The 24,624-nt window shown below is 47.1% G+C and overlaps 3 protein-coding genes across 3 annotated transcripts; 1 reads left to right on the top strand and 2 right to left on the bottom strand.

The window, feature by feature from the left end:
• The first annotated feature begins 3,618 nt into the window (after nucleotides 1-3,618).
• On the top strand, nucleotides 3,619-4,796 carry LOC123453143 (high-affinity nitrate transporter-activating protein 2.1-like). Its single transcript, XM_045129908.1, has 2 exons — nucleotides 3,619-3,962; nucleotides 4,069-4,796. The coding sequence occupies exons 1-2, from the start codon at nucleotides 3,650-3,652 to the stop codon at nucleotides 4,533-4,535; spliced, it is 780 nt and encodes a 259-aa protein (XP_044985843.1). The 5' UTR covers nucleotides 3,619-3,649; the 3' UTR covers nucleotides 4,536-4,796.
• Nucleotides 4,797-4,984: 188 nt separating this feature from the next.
• Nucleotides 4,985-8,462, bottom strand: LOC123453144. The gene is made up of 2 exons (XM_045129909.1): nucleotides 7,699-8,462; nucleotides 4,985-5,263 (listed from the first exon to the last, which is right to left on the bottom strand). The coding sequence occupies exons 1-2, from the start codon at nucleotides 8,386-8,388 to the stop codon at nucleotides 5,195-5,197; spliced, it is 759 nt and encodes a 252-aa protein (XP_044985844.1). The 5' UTR covers nucleotides 8,389-8,462; the 3' UTR covers nucleotides 4,985-5,194.
• A 4,432-nt stretch (nucleotides 8,463-12,894) lies between these two features.
• Nucleotides 12,895-16,984, bottom strand: LOC123453141 (transmembrane protein 184A-like). The gene is made up of 6 exons (XM_045129907.1): nucleotides 16,608-16,984; nucleotides 15,585-15,658; nucleotides 14,387-14,536; nucleotides 13,993-14,278; nucleotides 13,602-13,835; nucleotides 12,895-13,482 (listed from the first exon to the last, which is right to left on the bottom strand). Exons 1-6 carry the CDS (start codon nucleotides 16,758-16,760, stop codon nucleotides 13,165-13,167), a joined length of 1,215 nt encoding a protein of 404 aa, XP_044985842.1. The 5' UTR covers nucleotides 16,761-16,984; the 3' UTR covers nucleotides 12,895-13,164.
• Between the last annotated feature and the right edge of the window lie 7,640 nt (nucleotides 16,985-24,624).

The following is a 24,624-nucleotide window of genomic DNA, read 5'->3' as shown; positions in this document are numbered from 1 at the left end:
TTAGTTCATGATAATCGTTTATTATCTATGCTATAATTGTATTGATTGGAAACACAATACTTGTGTGGATACATAGACAAAACACTGTCCCTAGTAAGCCTCTAGTTGACTAGCTCGTTGATCAAAGATGGTCAAGGTTTCCTGGCCATAGGCAAGTGTTGGTACTTGATAACGGGATCACATCATTAGGAGAATCATGTGATGGACTAGACCCAAACTAATAGACGTAGCATGTTGATCGTGTCATTTTGTTGCTACTGTTTTCTGCGTGTCAAGTATTTGTTCCTATGACCATGAGATCATATAACTCACGGACACCGGAGGAATGCTTTGTGTGTATCAAACGTCGCAACGTAACTGGGTGACTATAAAGATGCTCTACAGGTATCTCCGAAGGTGTTCGTTGAGTTAGTATGGATCAAGACTGGGATTTGTCACTCCGTGTGACGGAGAGGTATCTCGGGGCCCACTCGGTAATACAACATCACACACAAGCCTTGCAAGCAATGTGACTTAGTGTAAGTTGCGGGATCTTGTATTACGGAACGAGTAAAGAGACTTGCCGGTAAGCGAGATTGAAATAGGTATGCGGATACTGACGATCGAATCTCGGGCAAGTAACATACCGAAGGACAAAGGGAATGACATACGGGATTATATGAATCCTTGGCACTGAGGTTCAAACGATAAGATCTTCGTAGAATATGTAGGATCCAATATGGGCATCCAGGTCCCGCTATTGGATATTGACCGAGGAGTCTCTCGGGTCATGTCTACATAGTTCTCGAACCCGCAGGGTCTGCACACTTAAGGTTCGACGTTGTTTTATGCGTATTTGAGTTATATGGTTGGTTACCGAATGTTGTTCGGAGTCCCGGATGAGATCCAGGACGTCACGAGGAGCTCCGGAATGGTCCGGAGGTAAAGATTGATATATAGGAAGTCCTGTTTTGGTCACCGGAAAAGTTTCGGGCTCATCGGTAGTGTACCGGGAGTGCCGGGAGGGGTGCCGGGGACCATCGGGAGGGGTGTCACGCTCCAAGGGGTCTCATGGGCTATGGGAAGAGATAAACCAGCCCCTAGTGGGCTGGAGTAAGTTCCCACTAAGGCCCATAAGGTTTGAGAAGGAAAAAACACAAGGTGGAAAGAGTTTCCAAGTGGGAAGGTGGAATCCTACTCCAAGTAGGATTGGAGTAGGACTCCTCCACCTCCAATTTCGGCCAAACCTTGAGGGTTTGAGGCTGCCTCTTCCCTCCCCCTCCCTCCTATATATACTGAGGTATTAGGGCTGATTTGAGACAACTTTTGCCACGGCAGCCCGACCACATACCTCCACGGTTTTACCTCTAGATCGCGTTTCTGCGGAGCTCGGGCGGAGCCCTGCTGAGATTAGATCACCACCAACCTCCGGAGCGCCGTCACGCTGCCGGAGAACTCATCTACCTCTCCGTCTCTCTTGCTGGATCAAGAAGGCCGAGATCATTGTCGAGCTGTACGTGTGCTGAACGCGGAGGTGCCGTCCGTTCGACACTAGATCGTGGGACTGATCGCGGGACGGTTCGCGGGGCGGATCGAGGGACGTGAGGACGTTCCACTACATCAACCGCGTTCACTAACGCTTCTGCTGTGCGATCTACAAGGGTACGTAGATCGGAAATCCCCTCTCGTAGATGGACATCACCATGATAGGTCTTCGTGCGCGTAGGAATTTTTTTTGTTTCCCATGCGACGTTCCCCAACAGTTAGAGCCCCTGGCGCCGAGAGGTTTGCACCAGTGACTCTCGGTATATACGAATGATGTGATGATATTCTTGAAGTCTAGAGAGGTGGAACTTCGCTGCTGTGCCGAGATCCTGGAGAGTTTCGGAATGGCCTCCGGTTTGCGGCTAAATTTCCGAAAGAGTGTGGCGATGCCAATACATTGCTCATCAGATCAGAGAGAAATGACAAAGGCGATCCTTGGCTGCGGGATCGGCTCCTTCCCGTGCAAATATCTTGGGCTTCCACTGAGCATCAGGAAGTTGACTGCAGCTCAATTCCAATATCTTATGGATCAACTACCAAATAAGTTACCAACATGGAGAGGGACCTCACTACCAAAAAGTGGCGGACTGTTATTGGTCCAATCGGTTCTTTGTGCCATCCCAATACATGCTCTTACGCCCCTTGAGCTACAACCGAAGACATTATTGGCCTTGGAGAAAATCTGTCGTGGCTTTCTATGGAGCGCGAAGCGGGAGCCCCATGGTGGTAACTGCTTAGTGGCTTGGGAGCAGGTTTGTACACCACGCTGGGCTGGTGGTTTTGGCATTCCAAACTTGCATTGGCTGAACGCCGCGCTTCAGGCACACTGGCTTTGGCTGCGATGTACGGATGTAGACACACTATGCATGGGCGGAATTTGAGATAAAGATCACGAATGAAGCACGAGCAATTTTCCAGGCAGCAACAACGACAACCATTGGAAAGGGTGACACGGTACTATTCTAGGAAGACAAATGGCTTCATGACAACTGGGTTCAAGACGTGACACCCAACATATATGAGGTGATTGCCCCAAGAAAGAGGGCCTTACAAACAGTGTGACAAGCCCTCCAGGACAACAATTGGGTGAGGTATGTTGGATCTAACCACGGGACATTGAAGAATACCTGATGCTATGGGACAGAGTGGCTGAGGTGGAGTTGCATGAGGAGAGGGAAGATGTCATCCGCGGGGCTTGGGAGGCAAATGGCAACTACTCAATCCGATCGGCATACGCGGCAAAGTTCATGGAGCGAGAAGTGGCAACATATGCAGATTGTGTATGGAAACAGAAGGCACCCCTGCAAAGCCGCTTCTTCGCGTGGCTTGCAATGTGAAACCATCGCTGGACCTTGGACTGCATGGCACGTCGAGGACTACCTCACCAGACCACATGCCCCTTCTGCAACCAGCAGACGGAGACCATAAACCACATACTGCTAACGTGCGTTTTTGCACGTACACTACGGCTCTGGGGACTGCCACGGAGGCTCCCGGACAGACGCCAGCGACGGAAGACGATTTGGTGGAATGGTGCTCCACACGGGTGGGGACCTATTGCACATCAAAAGACCTCAAGGCGATCGTCACTTTATGTTTATGGGAACTCTCGAAGCATCGCAATGCAATTGCTTTTGACGACGAAACACCATCATTTCAAACAGCACTGCGCAACATTGATCGTGACGGTCGCGCGTGGAAGTCGGCGGGCCTGCTCAAGGAGGACCTAGAGTTCCTTTTTAACGGATTATATATGTGGGCTAGCGGTGAGTAGTTGTTTTTATTATAGTGTAGGGTGAGTGGTGTGGGCTGTTGTAAGCCTTGTAATGATGTAAACTTTGTGAAGTGGCTCTTCTGCATATTCTAGAAAAAAAAAGGGTTGCCCCATGTGAACTCAGCCGAAATGCCCTCCCTCGTAGTCGGCTCGATGTCAAGCGCATAGAACATTAGCTCAGTTCTTAATTACTCCTGCCACTGCTTAATTAGCATGCAGTCGCCGCATCTCACTCTTCCGGACCCTTTGGGGACCTCTAGAGGATCTGACTTTCGACCACCTAATTCAAAATAATTAGCTTATTAATCAGATGTCTGCCTGCCTTGCCCCGGCTCCTCGACCCCAACAAGGATGGCAGCTCCAGCTTCCGCTCATGGTCAACGATCTCGAACGAACTGCCTACACTACATATACACGCTAAACCCGTCCGTACTCCTCCATCGATCTCTCCCAGCCCCATCCATCAAACCTTCTCTGACCGAGCAGCAGCTGCGAGCTCGAGCCCGCCCAAGTTCGACGACGGCGATGGCACGGTCGGACCTGGTCATGGCGTTGCTGGTGGCCGTCCTCGCAGCCGGCTGCTGCGCGTCGGCCGGCGCCGTGGCGTACCTCTCCAAGCTGCCCGTGACCCTCGACGTCACCGCCTCCCCCACTCCTGGCCAAGGTACCACGCACCACCGTCGTATATGCATTCTTGTTAGCAAGACGTAGAGCTGTGAATGATACCGACGAGACTAACTCACTAAATTAACGAACTTATCCTCGAGCAGTTCTCCACGCCGGCGAGGACGTGATCACGGTGACGTGGGCCCTGAACGCGACCCGGCCGGCCGGCGACGATGCCGCCTACAAGAGCGTGAAGGTCAGCCTCTGCTACGCGCCGGCGAGCCAGAAGGAGCGCGAGTGGCGCAAGACCCACGACGACCTCAAGAAGGACAAGACCTGCCAGTTCAAGGTCACCCAGCAGCCCTACGCCGCCGGCGGCGCCGGCGGCAGGGTCGAGTACCGCGTCGCCCTCGACATCCCCACCGCCGCCTACTACGTGCGCGCCTACGCGCTCGACGCCTCCGGCACGCAGGTGGCCTACGGCCAGACCGCGCCCGCCACCGCCTTCGACGTCGTCAGCATCACGGGCGTCACCACCTCCATCAAGGTCGCCGCCGGCGTCTTCTCCACCTTCTCCGTCGTCTCCCTCGCCTTCTTCTTCTTCATCGAGAAGCGCAAGAAGAATAACTAAACTCACAAGGTGTTCGTCCGTGCGCGGCTGCTTCTTCTTCTTCTTGTCATTTGCAACGTACACATAATATTACTGTATGTAAGAGAGTAGTGTTGATGTTCTCTTTTCGGGGAGCTCACGTGATTGTTGATGTTGTACCAGAGGAGTTGCAAGCTGGAGTGTATGTTAGTACGTCTCTAAACCGACTCTTCTCTTGGTGTTATCCAGAATTCCAAAGGCTAGAAAAAACATGCAGAATATCTGCACCTTCTATCTCTGTTAGTATTAACTGCTACTCCATTCGTCCGGAATTACTTATCGCACAAATGTATAAAAATAGATATATCTAAAACTAAAATCATCTAGATACATTCATTTCTACGACGAGTATTTCCGGACGGAGGGAGTATTTCAACAACAGCAAATGTTTACATCACAGCTGCTCCGACAAGGGCAAATTCACAGCACGCTGCAATAATAATAAGTTGGATATATATACCCGGTGGTCTTTGGTGGTACAATAAACATTACAGACTATTTACAAACATGTATTCTGCCACTTATACAGACCCAGCTCCGCAACTCAATCGTAGCTGCTACACACATGAATTGTTCCATCATACCACATCAAGAGCGCCAAAGCTCAACAACAACAACAACAACAGAGCCAGAGCTTCATCTTAGTAACAATCCTGACTTATGATACTCTGGGTGTCTGGGCTGACATTCACCGAGCAGGACATCAGGCCCTGAAAAAATGGAGTTGTTAGTTTCACAGATTTTTTTCTGTCAAAAAGCTGATCCTACCAAAATTCAGCATCTGTCTCGCTATAACTGAATCATGTTAAATTAGCATGCAAGACACCGAGTCACAACAAGAAATTTACTTCTGAATTAAATATTAGTTCCAGGGGGAAATATGTACATTTGAAAATAACAGAATGTTCACATTAAACAATTGGATATCTCATTTGGCGCCATAATACAGCTCCAATGTTCAGGTTGGCATTCCTGCTTCCCTAATCCATTGAGAAATATAGCTGGCTCAACAGCTCAAAGGGGTGAAATAAATAAATAAATACAGCAAACCCTCTAGCGTTCTCCTGTTAGTTTCTGGTTGCATGCAGATGCTGCTCGTAGGTTCTTGTTGGCAAAGCATTGTTCAGTGGTGGATTAGCTACGGGCTGGCTTTGCTGCTTGTGTTGGTCTCAGCCTAAGGCAAATATGTCTATATATATGTGGCAGTCTGGAAAAGTGGTTATTGTTTCTGCTCAATTATCATAACAATTTTCCATAAGAGTATACGTGAGAGAAAATAATCAGAGCCTAACTACAACCAAAACCACTATATTCATACAACACCAATGTGCAACTGTTCGTGCTAACAAGTGTTCGGAAATAAATAAAAAAGTTTTATAGCAAAGAGTATGTTGAAATGTTTCTTGTGCCCCGAACCTTCAAGCCGGTTTACAAGCTTCACCGAGCCGGCTCACCAAACTTGGCCGGAGGGCAGAGGCTTAGGCTCTTGTTCAACCTCCGAGCTGGGCCAAGCCTGAGCCGAGCCTTGAACCACGAGCTTTCTGTTCACCCATAGTAACCCTTTGGTAGACTCTCATTTTCCCTTCTCTACTCTCTACTGTTTGCACTTCGCAAGTATTTGAAAGTTGAAACTACCATCACCCATGCACTTATCAACTACTTCATATTTGACCCATTCATTTTCAAATATATTGTCTTTGTACTAGTAAATCACATGACTTAAACTTTTTATAGTTAATTTCATGACAGCGTGCTTACAATTAACAAAGGTAATATGTTCTCCTTCCTGGTGCTCTTTTCAGGGGCTTTACTTATTTCCTGATCTAATTCTCTTAAATCTTAAACAGATGAAAAACAGACTGTTGATCAGAAGTAATGGATGTCTCCTGGGATGTCCATTGATGACGAACTGGCCTTGTAACCATCACCTCTTAGGAGGCATGTAATCTCCCACCTTTTCAATGAAACGAAACGCAAGCGCTCCTTGCGTTTTCTTGGAAAAAAAAAGTAATGGACGTTCCTGTTTTTTTGAATAAGCCAGTTTGGACCCAGCTAGCTCAAAGTTGCATTCATGTAGGAACTGAAATGTTTTCTTGACTAATACCTCGTGTTAGGCCTAACGCTACGCTTCCTGACCCTTGGCACTCCCATGATGAGACAACTGATGAGTGATCAGTGATAACTGTTGAAGTTTATGCTTGTCAATTTCTGTTCAGAAAACTTGTGGGTGACGAAAAGGCCTGGAATTCAATACCTTGGTAACATAAAAAATTGCACTACAACAACACTAGAAAAATGTTTATGACCGATTTTAAGTCCACATCTTAGGCCTGATGGACCCAATAAATTAATACATGAGGGTGAGTGTTGAACTATTATCATGCACATTTCCTCATTACGTCAAAACTTTTGGATCAATGGTTGATGCATGCAACTCAATACAATAGACATAGTTGCCACAAGTCTTTGCAACGGTCTGCGGAGTTCATCAACCACTATATGTGTGTACTGATCAATCAACACCGAGCATCTAAGAGCATGACCCCCCCCCCCCCCCCCGGTAAGCAGTGTAATGTTGCACAGAAACAAGATCTTTCGTGTAACACGTATTACCACTTTCAAATAAGACAGTTGTGAAACAGTGCCTCTAAATATTAGTAATTTGGAAATGGGAGATCAGCAGCTGCAAGCCAGGCTTACTGGTACATTCCATATTTCAAAATAGATATGGACGCCCAAATCATATAGCACATAGCCACAAACTAATGAACGAAACAATTGTTCTCTAACAATCCTACCAACATATAAACTACCAAATTTAGTTTAGACCTTGCCAGGCCAGAATAATGAATTCATATCACTAATCCTCCCAACTCCTTTTAGATAAAAATTTAACCAAAGTGAATACTCGGTCACCAAAACTGTCTTCCAATAGTCCGGCAATCTCAACAATCATGACCCAGTTGCTAAAACGCCATTAGAACAGGGACAGTGCAAGCTAGCCCATTATAACCTAATACAGCTTACCAATTATACAATCCAAGCCGCGCAATCAATATCATAGATTCATAGATTAGTTCCTAACTATCAATCAAAAACATTCGGCCAAAAAAAACATCACAGAGGCATACAATCAGTCAATTACCTTCACGGGAATGTTGAAATGGAACAGCCTGATCGCGCCGACCACCTCGGTCACTATCTCCAGCGGCACAGACCCAGCGGCGATGTCCCCAATCAGCTCGATGACGTCGTCCAGTACCCTGCCGGCGTCCACCCACACCTCAGAGGAGGCATACGTGACCCCTCTCGCCGCGAGCTCGCCGGATCCGGGGCGCGCAGTGCCGGAGCCGAGCAGGCGGCCGCGGTAGGAGACGGCAGCGGAGACGGCGCGATAGCGGAGAGGGAGGAGGAAGCCGGGGTTGCGGACGCGGAGGCCGAGCGCGAGGTTGAAGTCCAGCGCGGGGAAAGGCGGCGGGTTGACGCGGAAGCGGTCGAGGCGGATGTCGGCGACGCGGGCGGCGGGGGCGGACGGGTAGAGGAGGAAAACGAGGCCGGCGAGGAGCGCGAGGGCGAGGAGGAGCGGGAGCGTGCGGGCGGAGAAGCGCGGGATGCAGGGGATGCGCCGCGGGCGGAGGCGGCGGAGGCGGACGAAGATTGGGTACGGGGGGAGGAGGACGAGCGTCGGGGGAGGCGGAGGTGGAGCCGGGGCGTAGCCGTAGCCGGCGGCGGGGTAGGCGTAGTACGGGTGCGGGGGCTGGGGCTGGGGCTGCCCGAGGAGGGGTTGGGCGAGGTGGCCCGAGGGCTTCTCGCCGTCCGCCGCCGCGGATCCCATCGCCGGTGAAGTGGTTGCGGCTGGGTTACGATTGGGTAGTGGTAATAATAACTTCCACGCAGCTCGTGGCCGCGCAGACTTTGTTAGATTCGATCGTTCACCGGAAAAATCTATGACAATTCACACATATACGTCGCCTTCAACATGTCCCACAACAACTTAACCTCTTCTAAAGACATTTACATTCACATCTACTACCACCGTAAACAAATATAAGAGCGTTTAGATCACTATTTTAATGATCTAAACGCTTTTTATAGTTGTTTACGGAACGAGTAATTATAAACAACTTGATGAATGTAAAAAAGGTTGTAGGATTGGACAAGCATCGCTTTATCGAGTGAACTATATCGCTCAAACGTGGCAGCTATATTGCTCAAACCCAGTACTTTCTCATTTTTGTTGTCACGAAAGACAATGCTTGGGTTTGAGTTGTTATCTTCAATGAATGGAACGATTATGTATTTCTCTTCGGGTATATGGTTCCTGCATCACTATCGATGACTCATTGATTCCACTAAGGCTGCGTTTGGATCAGCGTTTGTGCTCCGTTTCTCACCGATTTAGAATACGGACCTGGTCCCGTCGTTTTCATTTCAGGCAGAAAACAAAAGATGACCGATAATTTGCAACTGTAAAATGAATACAAGTGTAAAAATTTACATCCATTTCAAGCACGGCCTAAAGCCATAGCCCTGCAGTAAAAACCACACCTTGTTTCTAGGTGTCTATTTTTAATGTGCTTTCTCATGTTAGTAACATGAACCTTAGAAACTCAAATCATCCAAGGCATAAGTGAGGCTAAACTTGTCATGTGTAACTCTTAGTACTTGTATTGCCCACAACCTTCTACTCGGCATTTGACTTTTGCCCACTTGGCACATTTACAGTTTTTGGCTTTTGTTGACTTTGCCTAGTGATGCGGGAACGAGGAAAGGACGGGGATTCGGGCCTGAGAGAAGAAGGACCGGAAGAGGGGCGAAAAGGGCTCGGGGGTCAAGTCTTCCTATCGACTCGCTTCTCACGACAACGTTCCCCCGAAAGCACCCAAGGAGGATAGTAAGAAGATGTAACCCAAGGGCCTATTGTATATAAGGTGAACCCCGGGACCATAGGAAAGATCTAGTTTCCAAAGCCCCACTTACTGTCACCGGGTAGAGTGGGTTGTGATCTCCAGAACAAATCTCGACAGTGATCCTCTATATCTCCCGTGACTTCAATACCAAAGGCAGGAGTAAGGTCTTACCTCCTCCCCCAAAGGATTAGACACATGTGTAAACTCATTGTGTCTTCGCTCGAGCCACTCGATAAGACGGTGTTCATCCCTACCGAACAAACAATCATCTCCCGACGACACCGTCGCACGAAACCGACACCTAGTCAAACCCATCATTTTGGTTGCCCAAAAGCTCATCAAGTTTTTCCTTGCCTTGAATGCAAAAAAATTAAACCTTTCTCAAGTTGAGCCTTGATCCTATTTGAAGAGAGTAGTAGGCTTGTTCGTGAGAGGTCTTGCAAGACCGACAACACCAACAACCTTGACTTGGTTTGAATCATCATCGGATGTGTACTCTTCTCCAATTAGTGCTCTTAGAGCACCAACAGCCGGACCCCTCATACCCGTCTCAAACGCCCGGACAGGCCGCCCAGTCATGGACCGGTCACAAAAATTCGATCTAGCTGAACCCATCAAACGGGCCTCAAATGCCCGGGCTGACTGGCACCCCTCATATCCAGGCCAACTACGGGGCGGATATGGGAGAGCCCACACGGGCCCGGGCATGCCCACCTAGCCCCCACTAGCCCACATCGACCACACATATATTTATCCCCAACCGCTCTCCGGACCAAACCCTAGCCACTTCACTCCACTCCCCTCCACTTCCATCCATCACCCAAGCTCACCTTCAGCGATCTCCGTCCTTCTCCAACATGGTGGGCATCGGATCCGAGTCCTTCACCTCCAAATCCGTCGACCACGAGCTCATCACATGTGGCCCCGAGGAGGAGATGGATGTCTCACTTGCGCTCCATCGCTACCAGGAAGTGGTCGCCCTTCGACAGCGCTCTGACTTGCAGCGTCGGAAATCCATTGCATCGACACAGCCGATACATGGATCCGTCGTCGCTGCATCACCGGAGTCGGTTCAGTCCGTCTAGCGTACGAACGCCGTGGTGAGGACGTCCGTTGGCGTGCCGAGGACGCACCTCGTCCTCAGATGCTAACATGGTTCGGCGTGCCCGTCGTGCGAGGCAGCGGGCGCGGGAGCCGACAAAGGCCCTCGCGGTGGTGGACGTTGGAGAGGTCGAGTCACACTCTCCGACGCCCCGTGGGCACCGCTACCGCATCATGGTCGACATTGTCTCCTCTCAGGAACATTTGTCATAGACCTAACGTCCACTGGTACCGTCCGAGTCACGGGCTCCGACGAGTAAGAGTAGGGCATGAAAAACGGCGGGAGCTTGACTCCCGTGAGCCGGCTAGTGTCCCATGTCCTACTCTATTTCACCGGCGACTGGACCGACACTACGAAGGATGCAGTCGGCCGCTGGACATGGGCACGACGGAGCCGGACGAGGTCCGCTTGTATTAGGTTTACGTTACATATAATAATATAAATTTGAGGCTTCTAATTTAAGATGTTCGGTTATAAAATGCATTATTTAAGGCATGACCGATCAGTGTCCGTGGACACGCCCCGACGCGTCTGCGGACGTTTAAGTGGCCGGGTTTGTAAGTTGCGGCTGTAGATGTTATTATACTCGTATCACTATGGTAGGGCTTGCCGTCATACAAGAAGAAGAAAAAATGACTTGCACAAAATAAAATGCAGGCATCTTACAAATAACAAAAGTGGAAAAGAAACCAGCAATAGAGGATTGCCTGGCCCGCCGTCTATTACAACTAGATGATGCGCCACACGTGCTGCGGAAAACATGATAAACATATGTATAAATAGGTGTTGAAAAACAAAAACTATTGCTAAAAAGTATTAAGATTGCTCTCGTTTTATATTTTAAGAATATTAAGTCATATGAAGCATTGGCAAAAGATGCGTAAAAAAAGTGTGACATGATCTACATATATTTGCTCTGAAGTATATACCGCTTATGCCCATAAAATTTTTAGTGAAGCAATGTGTAGATTAGTGCACACATTATAACTTATGACCACATGCATGACTTGATGATGTGGCATGGTTGCATGAGGAAAAATAAGTACTTATGACTAAATGCATGATTTGATGATGTGTCATGGTTGCATGAGAAGAAAAAATAGGTAATGGATTACAACTATTTAAGAATAGAAGATTCAGTATGTCAACGCTATCTCTCTTTTCTGTCAGGGAACTTCCCATATTGGGGTCTACTCAACCTAGTGCACACCATTCACGTTAATGTTCGTTCATCTAAATTGACCAATGATTAGACCAATAGAGCTGCGAGCAATACATCTATAATTAGTGATACTCACCCTACAAACATCACCATAACTATTCATCATAGAACAATAAATCTACTCCAGAATAGAGAGAACGATCTAAGTAGATATCTGCTACTCCCTCCATTACAATATATTAGACGTATTTCATAGGGCTCTGGGACCTAGATGTTTTTCTATTGATAGGAAAAACCGAACCGACAAGCTGTAGAAACGCCTAATTAATCGCAAAACTAACGCAATAGTAACCCCCGTCCACTAAACGAGTGACTTCCTCGCATGCATTGGTGGAGACGGTTTCCAAAACACCCCAATTAATAGGCTAATTAAATGTCATGCACCTTATTTCTTTTTAATTGTGAAAAATTATCGTTTTGGAGATACGCCCAATATACTGTGATGAAGGGAGTACTATTACAATTCAGTGATACAGAGACTTCCATGTATTTTCTATGATGTATTTATGTTTGAAGTGTTCTGTACCTTTGATGAACCTTCTATAATAGATCTTATTATCATTTTCGCACAAAAGAAATGTAGTCCAGGGTGGACTTCTCATGCCTCAGTGGGAAGTACTCCCTCAGTCTCATAATATAAGAACGTTTTTTATACCGAACTATTATAGCTCGAGATGGTGTTGATAACTTTTGAGAGCTCCTTTTTAGGCTCCTTGACTGATTCCCAGGTTGAAGATAATTATAAGGATTATAAAGAGGTGCAACCAAAGGAGCAGAGCTTGTTCAAACTGACCATAACGTGGGAAGCAGTTGGTGCAAATGATAGCACTGCTGCAACACCAATAACCCAGATGGTTTAGCCATCCTATGAAACGTATGATCAAAATCATGATGTATTTGTACATGTATTTTGTATAGCAAACCCAAGTGTTCCCAGTTCAAAATTCTTTCCTTGCACGGCTACTGACGGCCGCCTTTAGCAAGGCAGGCACAGGCACTCATACACGTCTAGATTCAGCAAACCATATCATCTTGTCATATCTATGAAGCACAAGCAAGATAGTATCTAGCACCAATCAGCAAGGGTGGAGAACGCACCAAGACTGCTATCAGCAAACTATTAGTATGGTATTCATTTAGTCTCATGTCACATCAGTTCACCTTGAGCCCACAACATTGTACACGGTTAGTCGAAGAGTAGGGCGAGAGAGGCCGTGGGACAGCTGTGGTGCAGGCATGAATAAGCCCCCTTCTTCAATGGGGGGAAAGACTGGAACTGGAAGTAGTACACACACATTTTTACAGCATTATCTATGACAAAATGGAAGGTCACGATTCCCCCAATCGCTACCGAGACACATAGGCTGTCGCACCTGGTCATTGTTTTCTTACATCAGAGATCGCAGGAACCTTGGCAGGGTAGCTAGACAAGTCCACGTCGAGCAGGTCCGTGAGGTCGTACATTCCTCCAGGTGGGTCGACTTTGTTCCTGATCGGAGTGGTCATCGACTCGTCCTGGTCTACCTGGTTGGATGATACGCTTGAGGTCACTGGACTGTTTGAGGCCACCACGGTGATGCCAGCCAACTCCACATCCCGGACAGTTGGCACGGCGCTCCCTGAAGGGAACTTTGTCGGTGCACTCTCCCCCTCATTGTGGTTGTACAGCACATATTCGTTATAGGTAGGAGCGAACTACATGAGAATGGAATTGATTAGACCGAGATACAGGCAACCCACATTAAACAAGAATGTAGACTGTTTGATGCACAAGATACAGGGAATGTAGACTGTTTGTCTAAGATCCTGGTTACCTGGTGAACGGTGTCGTGATAGAAATCATTGAATTTTAAAGCATGAAGAAGGCTTCCCCTGAATCCACCAGAAGGGCGAGCATTTGCACCTGCATACTCCTTGTAGGGAAAGGCAAACAGGTGCCCAATGGCTGCTATGAGCATCTCAACGCACAATACATAGTTCTGGAGATCGGCAGCCTTTTCAGCATTCTTGATAAATCGAGACTTGGCAGCAAGGAAAACCAGGACACCCTACAATGAAAAAAAAAATCAAATTATTGCATGGACAGAACTTACTATGACACCACAATTCCTTAACATGACCATATCCATATGTGAGGAGAATAACAGTTGGCAACCTACCATACTACTGAAGAGGAGAAAACATGGGTTGATGTTTTATATTTACCTGCCAGTATGTGAGAAACACGACTGATTTGATTATAATGAACTTTGGGACAGGATTATATGGCCGAAGTAGATCTCTGCATGCCGCATAGAACAATGCAAGAGCATATAACGCCATCGAGTATGAGATTGTGTAAATAATAGTGATGTATAAATAGGATTGGTTGACACTGAAGTTTCCATCTTCATATTTTCCTTTAGCATAAAGTATGAAGGTAATAACCACCAAGATAGGCTTAAGAATAACAAACTGCAAACAGCCTTGTTTGCATCTCCGTATAAAACGCCTGTTTCAGTGACATAAAAATTCAGTCAGACTTTGTGAAGGATGTTACAAAATGCCAATGTATACTTGTTATGACAGACACTTATTATGCAGAAGGATACATACGCACCCATCTAGAGGAATAGCTGGGAAACAGCAAGTCATCAGAAACCACGATGGTTTCAGGGTTCGGCCATTCAAACTCACCACCACAGCACCAGGTCCTCCCACCCATGCCAAGCAGAGTGAAAAGAAATTGTAAATGACCCAAGCATCATAGCTGAAACATTATGGCAAAAGAAAGTTTAGGATAGATAGATATACACTCATGCAGTTCTTAGTTCAGGTACTTATGCAAACTACTCCCTCCGTCCCATATTATAAGAGCGTTTTTAACACTAGTGTAGTGTCAAAAACGTTTTTATATTATGGGACGGAGGGAGTATTAGGTTAGAAACAAACAGAAAAACAGCACATGGGAAACAATCAGTAGGATAAAGTGCCACCTAAAATTGGCAGTTGAGAATATAATATGCTAACTCAGGTTAACCTGTCAAAGTGCTTAGCCAGCACAGAAAAGGAAAAGAAGATAAGAACAATTGTGAAACGGCCAGCATCTCATAAATTATACACAGCTATCCCGTTGGTCATTATACATTCAGAGTTATTGAAACCACATGGGCAGCATGAATTTAGGACATGTCAAAGTGGAAATCATATTATAACCTGGGATTACTAATTTGCAATTTTACAGTACAGAAGATCATTCATCACACTCTCGGACGGTTATTCTCTATCATGCTATACTTCCTAGGAAGACACTTAAGTTGATGGTTGCATCAATCCTCTAAAACACCAGATATGGATCTGTGATGCCTACGCCCGTGGGAGTATCGTTCCACTTGTGCACAAGGTATATAATGAATCCTATGTTTACTAGATATGATCAGTGCTTAACCCATCAGCAGTCAGCAGAATGTTGAAATTGATAGCATATCTCAGTTAGGTTTGGATAATAGCCCGAGCCTACAGAAGTGCTTATGAATGTCACACTGCATATATTACAAAGCAATAATCTTGGAGCAGAATGTACTGGTTGTGTACAGATCACATATCGCAGCCATAAAATTTAACATGGTAACAGAAGAAGGGAATATTTGCACGTACACCATTATATAGGAAGCAGAAAAAAGAGAGGCTTCTGCTAGTTCCTACAATTAGACCTCTAAGACCATAGAAATACCAATAGGCTGAAACCATAATCTCACATTGAGCCCATCGAATTACTAACCAAGGGAGTTTTGAATAGAAACAGAATGAATGCTTACATTTCTCGGATAGAGGTAAAATATATTGCATTGTCTGGTAGGATAAGGGAAATAAATGACATCACTGCATAGACCTGCAAAACAATGCGTCTTCAGAGATAATACCATGGAGTGTTACAAACATAAAAGGGATTACGGACAAACAAGCGAAAACAATTAGATACAAGGGTGGAATATAAATGTGTGGCTGATGAACAAGGATCTGCTAACGAACAGTCAAAATGCTCAAACAGTTGTTTTACAGCTGCATGGAAACTAAAGGATATTGAACATAAGAACAGTGTTATGGCAGAAGGAAATGCGCTTAGAGAGCCCTTGAAGAACCCAACGTTTCTATTAGAACCCTGCCACTCAGATGAATGAGTTTGCTTATTCATGACAAATGACAACAGCAAAAGCTGAAAATCCATGATGATGAGCTCTCTCCAATAGGACTAGCTTGCACATGAAGAATAAGATGGCAGGACACTCGTACTGCTACGAAGCTTCATAACGAGCTCAGATGGCAGGAGCATGCTCGTCAGGGAGCACTCCAAATCCAAATAATATTCCAACCAAATCCTCAGCACCACGGCACCACCATCGTGAATTGGCCTCACAACCCACCTTGGGCACCGATCAAAACCTAAGAGCGCCAACGGATCCCAACAGCAGATCAACAAAGAAACCTTGCTCTAACTAATGCGAGCAGTACAACACATTGGGGTTACGGATTCAGGAGTGCAAGCGTCGTCCCGCGAAACTCATCGATTAGCTTCTTAACTGGCTGTAAAATGAGCACATCATTCGTGCTGCGGTATTGTCCGCCGACCCGCCCCGCTTGCATCCCTAATTTGGATTCAATCACGGGTCGGACCAACGCGCGCGCCCGTCACGAATCCGCGGGGGCAGGCTCGCCTCCCAGCTCGCGGCTTGGTCGAATTCGTCCACAGGAAAAAAATGTGAAAAAAAAGGCGGCGGCAGCGACAGATCTGGCGCGAGGCGGGAGCACGCGCGCGGGGAAAGGTGGAGGGGGGAGCGTACCGGGACCATGAATATGATGCGGACGATGAAGCGCTGGAAGATGGGCTCGGCGTAGTGGAGCAGGTGGCGGTAGATGTGGCCGACCGTGATGACGGTGGCCGCCGCGGCGCAGAGCAGCGCGGCCGCCGTGTACGCCACCGCCGCCCAATCCATCGCCGCTACCACCGGGCCGCCTCCGCGGGCGAGGAGAGACGCGAGGCGCGGCGGCCGGTCCCGTCTCCCGTCCCTCTCTCGGGTCTCGTCTCCCTCCCGCCCGCGGCGTCCGGTGCGGGTTTGGTCGGGGGTCGGGGCGGGGCGGGCCGGGTGGTTGGTTAGGCTTTTTGGGCGTGCGAGGGAGCGAAGGGAGGAAGGAGAAAGGGTTTTCTTTTTTCCTGAGATTGACGAGAAGAAAAGGAGATGGAAAGGGGGTTAACAGTGGGTGCGAGCCCATCCGTCGGACAGGGATTTGGTTGAAATTTTGTTTTGTTTGGGGGATTTGGTTTGACCTTTTGAAAATAAGTGTGGGGATTTGAACGGGGGCACGCGGTGGAGACGGGGATCGATGCTTCCCGAGCCTTCCCTTCCCTTCCCTTCCCTTCCCTTGCAAGTCTCCTCTCAATTTTGCTTCCCGGTGGTTTCTCTCTCTCTCTCTCACGTGATGCCCACACAGTAAACGGTAGCCGTCTCCGTTGCGTTTTTCACGTACACGCTTGGACTTTTTGATGCTTGGGCTGCAATTTGCCGCATGTGTCCATCCATCATATTCAAGTGGAATTAACTACTCCCACTATTTTTAAATATAAGTCTTTTAGAACCAGTTCAACGGGTCGATCCAAACGGACACGCGTCCGCTTTTCGTCCGCCTGCCGATCCATTCCCGGCCCATTTTATTTAATCTGATTCGCATCGGCACGGACGCGCGCGGCGCCCACCTACTCCTCCCGTGGTCCGCTAGTCGGTGACACATTGGTTATCCTCTCCCACCCCATATCGACAGCAAACCCTCGCCCGCCTCCGCCGCGTCGTCATCGTCGCCCATTTGTCGGTGTCGATACACCTCCCCCCAACGTCGCCACCTCGCCACCACCATTGTCTCGCCGTCGGGACTTCTCCAGGCTAGCCACCTGGTCCAAGGGAGGCGCACGTGTCTTCGTCGACCACCTCCTTCGATGACGCCCACAAGTTGTTCGACAATTTGCCAAGGTACAAAATGGACTCTGCCGATGAGTTCTTTTTTCATAACTTCCTTTGCGACTCCGACGATTCCTCGTCCGATGATGAGGAGGAGATCTTGGCTGCCGTGTTAGTCCATCACGACCTTAATAGCTAGCGGCCGTTGTTCTGTGGCTCGATCTCGGGACACCTTCCGGTGTTGAATCGTGATCGAGAGAGCGATCATTTCCTTCTTTGGAAGGACTAATTTGACACAATCAACCCGTTGTTCAAACATCAGAAATTCCGACGGCGTTTCCGCGTGGCTAGGCATGTTTTCAACCGTATTAGAGAGGGGGTGGTCGGATGCGATAACTATTTCGAGTGCAAAGAGGACGCCATTGGAAAGATTGGCTTCTCATCTTATCAGAAATGCACTGCAGCCATCCGGATGCTTGCATACGGAGTGTTCGGTGATCTCATTGATGAGTACATTCGTATGAACGAGTATACATGCTTAGAGTCCATGTACAAGTTCTGCAATGTGTGATTGTTGTGTTTGGCCCTAAGTACTTGAGAGAGACGACTCCTCAAGATACAACCCGCTTGTTGGCGATGAATGCCAACAGGGGCTTCCCAGGGATGCTTGACAGCATAGACTGCACGCACTGGGAGTGGAAGAAATGCCCTACCGCTTGTCAAGGACAGCATAAGGGCCATGTCAGGGCTTGCACTGCCATACTTGAGGTCGTGGCCTGACAAGAACTCTGGATTTAGCACTCTTTTTGGCATGGTCGGATCAAATAATGATATCAACATGCTTAAACGCTCGTCGGTGTTTGCAAGGCTTGCGAAAGGCAACAACCCACAGGTGAATGTTACCATCAACGACCACAAGTATGACAAAGGATACTACCTAGGTGACGGTATCTATCCTCAGTGGACCGCTATTGTGAAGACAATCCTCGACCCTGTCGGAGAGAAGAGGAAAAGATTTTCCCAAGAGCAATAGAGTGCTAGGAAGGACGTCGAGCGTGTCTTTGGTGTTCTGCAATCTCGATGGGGCATTGTTCGGTATCCTGCTAGGACTTGGGGCACCAAAAAGATGTGGGAGGTGATGACAACTTGTGTGATTATACACAATATGATCTTACAAGATGAGCGTCCAGAATGTATCTACGATCAAGGGTTTCAGTTTCACGATGAGAATGTTGTGTCTAAGCATGGCGGAGCGGCAACGTTTGAACAATTCGCTAATTTTATTATGAAATGCGTGATTGGAAAACTCACATGCAGCTGCAAAATGATTTGGTTGAGCATATGTAGGCTCATATTGGCAACCAATGAATGTATCTTTTTTCATATGTATTTGAGATAATTTAATTTGTGTTCGGTTTATAAAACTATACTTATTTATTTGAAAACTATGCTTTATTTGGTTGTAAAACTATCCTTTTTTACATGTCTGCTTGTCAAATAATGCAAGACATGTGCATATTTGTTGAAAAAGGACGACCAACAGGCCACGCCGGCAAATATGGGTCGGGGGCGTTGGACACATTGTCGACTCAAATCTTAATCAGGGCGGGCGGTCGACCCAGACAGACAAAAAAGGACAAAAGCATCGTCCGTTAGAATCGGCGTGTTAGAGTTACTCTTAAGAGATTTCATGGACTACATACAGATGTATATAAACTTATTTTATAGTATAGATTCATTCATTTTCCTTCGTATGTAGTTCATAATAAAATTTCTGAAAATACTTATATTTAGGAACAAAAGGAGTAGAAAATAAAGCTTAGCCATAACCGTTGCCAATAAAGGATCTGAGCCGGATTTTTCCTTCCTTCCCCTCTTGCTAGCGGCGGCTAGGGCAAAGGTCTCGTTCTCTCGAGCTTTGCCAGTCATCCCATCAATTCGCCTCCCCTCTGCTTTGGGGGAAAGTGACGAGAGGCGAAATCCTTGTGCGTAGGTTTTGATGTAATTTTGATTAAGTTTTATTTTTATAACAGCGACGTTGGGACAAACAACGGTGATTTATCTTCGAACTGGTCATTTGAATTCCGTTCCTCCTTGAGTATCCATCAAGATGGAGTCGAGAGCTCCCGTCGCCTCCTTAGGGTGGTGAGCTTAGCGTTTTTCGTTGTGCTCGCGACGACAAGGCTTGTTGTGAGACGATTCAGACTGATTCAATGATTCAATGTTGTACAATGACTTTCTAGTTATCGTTGGCAAGGTTAGTCCTGCTTCGGTATATGAGCGGCCAAAGCGGCACGTCGACGGCTCGCCTTTTGGCGAAGGTAGTGATCGTTTCGTGGTCTAGATGTTTTAATGTGAATTATTATTATGTTTGGGATGTTGTATATTTCTAGTGAACTTTTATACATATCCAGACATTTTACGAAGAAATAAAAAGTCCGAATATGATTATATCACATCCTGAGGTAATTAAGTGTGGCGGCTATCTCTCTCAAAAAAAGGTGTGGCAGCAGCTAATTAAGTTGCAAGCTAGCACCTGCTTGATTGTTCTGATAACGAGTTAGCATCTGCCCTGCATTGTTGTGGCTGTCAGGAATCAAATAATGGCAGTTTGTGCAGATTGATTTTCTTCTATGGAATAATACAACAGCTTATCATAACGAACAACATTCCTGCTCATTGGTTTTGGACGGTCGAGCTGCAGGTGTATGGCATATGATTATTTTTCTTCACTTTGGAGAAGCCACCGGATGATGCCAGGATGCGTTGGTTGCGTGGAGGGTGGAGCCAGCTTGACGATTGGCGATAACTACCGTCGACTTGTTCTCCTCAGTCCTCACCACCGTGCTTAACGGCTCACCTACCGATCTATTTGCACTCCGCTACTTGACCTGCAACCTGGAGCATTTACCAGCAGGACGTGGTTAGAGTCCACGCATGTGGCTGCTGATGGCGTTGATGTGCAAGTTAAATAAAGCCCGGCAAAAACTGGCCGGGCAAAACATGTGTTGTAAGTGCTGCAGCTGTCGGTTGTGTCAACGTCCCAATATTGCTTCAGTGTGGTAGCTATCCATTTTAGCAAATCAGCATCCCGTTGATTGGTTTTGTTAGGGCATGTACGGCTGGTCACCCCAAACACGCATCATGCATACATGCGGACGGTGTGATAAGTGACCCATCAAAGAAAAACGATCCACACAAACGCCTCAAACGTCCGAACTGACCATCATCCATTATATCCAGTCTAAATACGCGGGCGGATATAGAGAGGCTCGACGCATCCGTCATGTCGACTAGGGTGTCGTTGCATGCGGGTTGAAGGAGACAATGACCGTCCACGTTGCACTCCATCACTCCCGAGAGGACAACACCTGACCGCCGACTGGATCCGTCTGACATGACTCCATAGCGCCGGCGCATCTAGCGCTTTGATCCTCCAGGGCTGGATCATCATGGTCCTTCTAGGAGCCTTCAAATCACCCATTCCCCATCATCGGTTCGTTGGAGTATGAGTACCACCGGGACCGGTGTGCCCGCAGTGGGAAGGAGAGGATGAGGACGACCAAGGCCCGGCTCACTGCCTACATGGCAGCGACGCGAGCGGTCATAGAAGAGGAAGTCATTCGTGCATGCATTGTAAAGAAGTGACAACGGAGAAACACGTTGGCCCTCGTATGAGAGCAGAATCGGGTGGTCTATGACATGGTCGAACAGCGCGGCGGTCCAGTAGGCACAACTCATGGTTGTGGACTCTTTTCCTTGGCAGCGGGGTGTCCTGCATAGACACACGGTGATGCGGGTGTGATGTCCCTTCCTCGTCGGCGTAGATTTGGATCCCGACCATATGAGGTCCTGAAAGCTTTGCATGCCCCCGAAGAAGGCTTTGATTAGCCCCATGCTCTCTTGTGGAAAGGCACAGGGCTTCACAAACCTGGATCCAGGTCTCTGATCTGGTTGTGGTGGGACCCACAGTCAATGAGCCTAGGCGACATCCTTTCATGGTGATCTTGACAGTGGCGATGATGGGTTTAGTGGAGCATCAAGGTTTGATTTGGCCATCTGGGGGAGGATGGAACTATCGTCGAAAGCCAGCCATGTGCTGCAATCGGAGCCATCGACACTTGTGGGCATCACTCCCTTGCTAAAGGCACCCAGTTGCACTCCTTGGCTCCCTTAGAGGGATGCTTCAGGGGAAACTCTAGGTTCGGATCTGCTAGGATCAGATGATGATGGTGTTGGCATTGTGATCTCCCTTGGGGGAATCATCTTGGAGCTATATTCGGTTGGCATGACCGGTGGCAGATTTCACTTTGGTAGCCGGCTCATGCGTCAACGACTATGTGGATGAGCGAGTTCGGGGCTGCGACATGGTTGTTAGTGCGTGCGCATGTTATTGTCGTAATTTGTTTATTGTTAGTGTAGTCAAACCTACAGGAGAGGGTCCCTATAATGATGATAACATGCGACAGATGGTCTGGCTTAATATTCCATGGCGTTAGCCTTGCGTACATCCATTCCTTGTTTGCCCTCGGATCTCGAGTCATCTTATGACGGCGTGTGTCGCCAACTGCTTTGGATGGTCTTTCTATGGCTTCACGTGAGGTGTTGCAGTGAGGATGTCACCGATGGTGAAATTGAAGTCCTTGCTCGTTGGATAATGGTAATGACGTGTGTGCGCGCTATGCTATCTTGGCTGCGATTTTCCCTCGACGGTGTGTGACATTTCTATTGTATGCAAAAAAACGAAGAGAAGACTTTGAGGACGAAGCGCCGCCCTCTCGAGGCGGAACCTGGGCAGGAGCACTTTTGCCCTCCGGCGGAGTGATTCCGCCGGAGGAACTTCCCTCCCAGAGGTCGAAATCGAAGCCATCGTCATCGCCAACAACCCTCTCATCTTGGGGAGGCCAATCTTCATCAACATCTTCACTAGCACCATATCCTCTCAAAAACCTAGTTCATCTCTTGTGCTCAATCTCGTACCGGAACCTCAGATTGGTACCTCGGGTGTGACTAGTATTGTTGATTACATCTTGTAGTTGATGCTTTATGGTTTATTTGGTGGAAGATCATATGTTCAGATCCAATATGCTATTTAATACCTCTCTGATCATGAGCATGATTATCACTTCTGAGTAGTTACTTTTGTTCTTGAGGCCACACGACAAGTCATGTTGCAAGTAGTTATGTGATGTTGATATTCGTTCGATACTTTGATGATGTGAATGTTCCGATTCCCTTAGTGATGTTATGTGAACATCGACCACATAACACTTCACCATATTTGGGCCTAAGGGAATGCATTGTGGAGTAGTAATTAGATGATGAGTTGCGAGAGTGACACAAACTTAAACACCAATTTATGCGCTATTTCGTAAGGGGCTGATTTGGATCCCTATGTTTAATGCTATGGTTAGATATTATTCTTAATACTTTTCTCGTAGTTGTGGATGCTTGCGCGAGGGTTAACCATAAGTGGGAGGCTTGTTCAAGTAAGAACAACACCCAAGCACCGGTCCATCAACATATCAAATTATCAAAGTACCGAACGCAAATTAATCCAACATGACGAAAGTGACTACATGAAATTCCCATGTGCCCTCAAGAACGCTTTGCCTGTTATAAGCAACTGTTTCGGTCTGTCATTTGCCGCAAAAGGATTGTGATACCTTGTTGCACCTATTGTTACTGTTGCTACTTGTCACTAGTTATAATTATCTTGCTATCAAACAACTTGTTACTGTTATTTCAGTGCTTGCAGAAATTACCTTGTTGAAAACTGCGTGTCATTTCCTTCTGCTCCTCGTTGGGTCCGATAGTCTTACTTATCGAAAGGACTACGGTCGATACCCTATACTTGTGTGTCATGAGATCCCAACACGGTGACATCATACGTTCAAGCAAATGTTACGCTGCATAAATATATACAGAAATCAGTTTAAGCCAACCACTAAGTGTAACAGATCACATGCTAAATCAATAAATACTCACGTTTTCCCAAGCTTCGGATATTTTATGTTGGCTGTGAGGCGTCCATAATAAATCACTCAAATGCCCACTTGTACTCATTTAAGTACCCTGTTACAAGATAAAAGGAAAAAAAGTAAGCCTTCGAAGTGAAAAACTACATCAATCATTTGCATGTATTCTCCAAAATACTCCACTAGATAAACATCAGTAAGTGGTATTGTCTCTCAGTAAGATTTATGCTTATGAAACCAATGAAAAAATATTCAATTTGCAACATCAACAATATCAATCATTTACTCTCAACTGCTTACAAGTACCAGGTTAAACACTAACACGCATTAAAATACGGGAATAGACGTTATTTTGTTTTCATGGAGTATCAATACATATCTATTTATCAGAATAAGAGACAAATACCATGCAGTAAATAGAAGATATTTGCTAGCATCTATTGTATTGTGCTATTCAATTGGATATAAGGAAGAACATATAGTTTCAGAGAAAAATTACAAAGCGTGTCGTGGTGTGTTGCGGCGGGTGACGATTGACGCTGCGAACAATGCTAGGACGACGAACGGAACAAATGTGGTGACCGTAGTGGAGAGACAAGAGAAGGGTTGTCAACTCCATCGGCCTCGCCATGGTGGCGCGGCCTAGTTTGACCCTAAGCAGGCGGACAAGGGGATGAGGCGGAGGTGGAAGGCTACCACGAGGTGTTGCGCGAGGGGATGACAGAGAGGCGGCCTTGAGGAGGTGGGCGAGAGATTGATGACCCACAAGTATAGGGGATCAATTGTAGTCATTTCGATAAGTAAGAGTGTCGAACCCAACGAGGAGCAGAAGGAAATGACAAGCGGTTTTCAGCAATGTAATTTGTTCAAGCACTGAAATAGCGGTAACAAGTTGTTTGATAGCAAGATAATTGTAACAAGTGACAAGT

The sequence above is a fragment of the Hordeum vulgare genome, chromosome 5H, assembly GCF_904849725.1.
Source record: "Hordeum vulgare subsp. vulgare chromosome 5H, MorexV3_pseudomolecules_assembly, whole genome shotgun sequence".
In the NCBI taxonomy this organism is placed as follows: domain Eukaryota; kingdom Viridiplantae; phylum Streptophyta; class Magnoliopsida; order Poales; family Poaceae; genus Hordeum; species Hordeum vulgare.
Note: the sequence above shows the minus strand (reverse complement) of the source record. Positions and strands in the feature narration are given on the sequence as shown.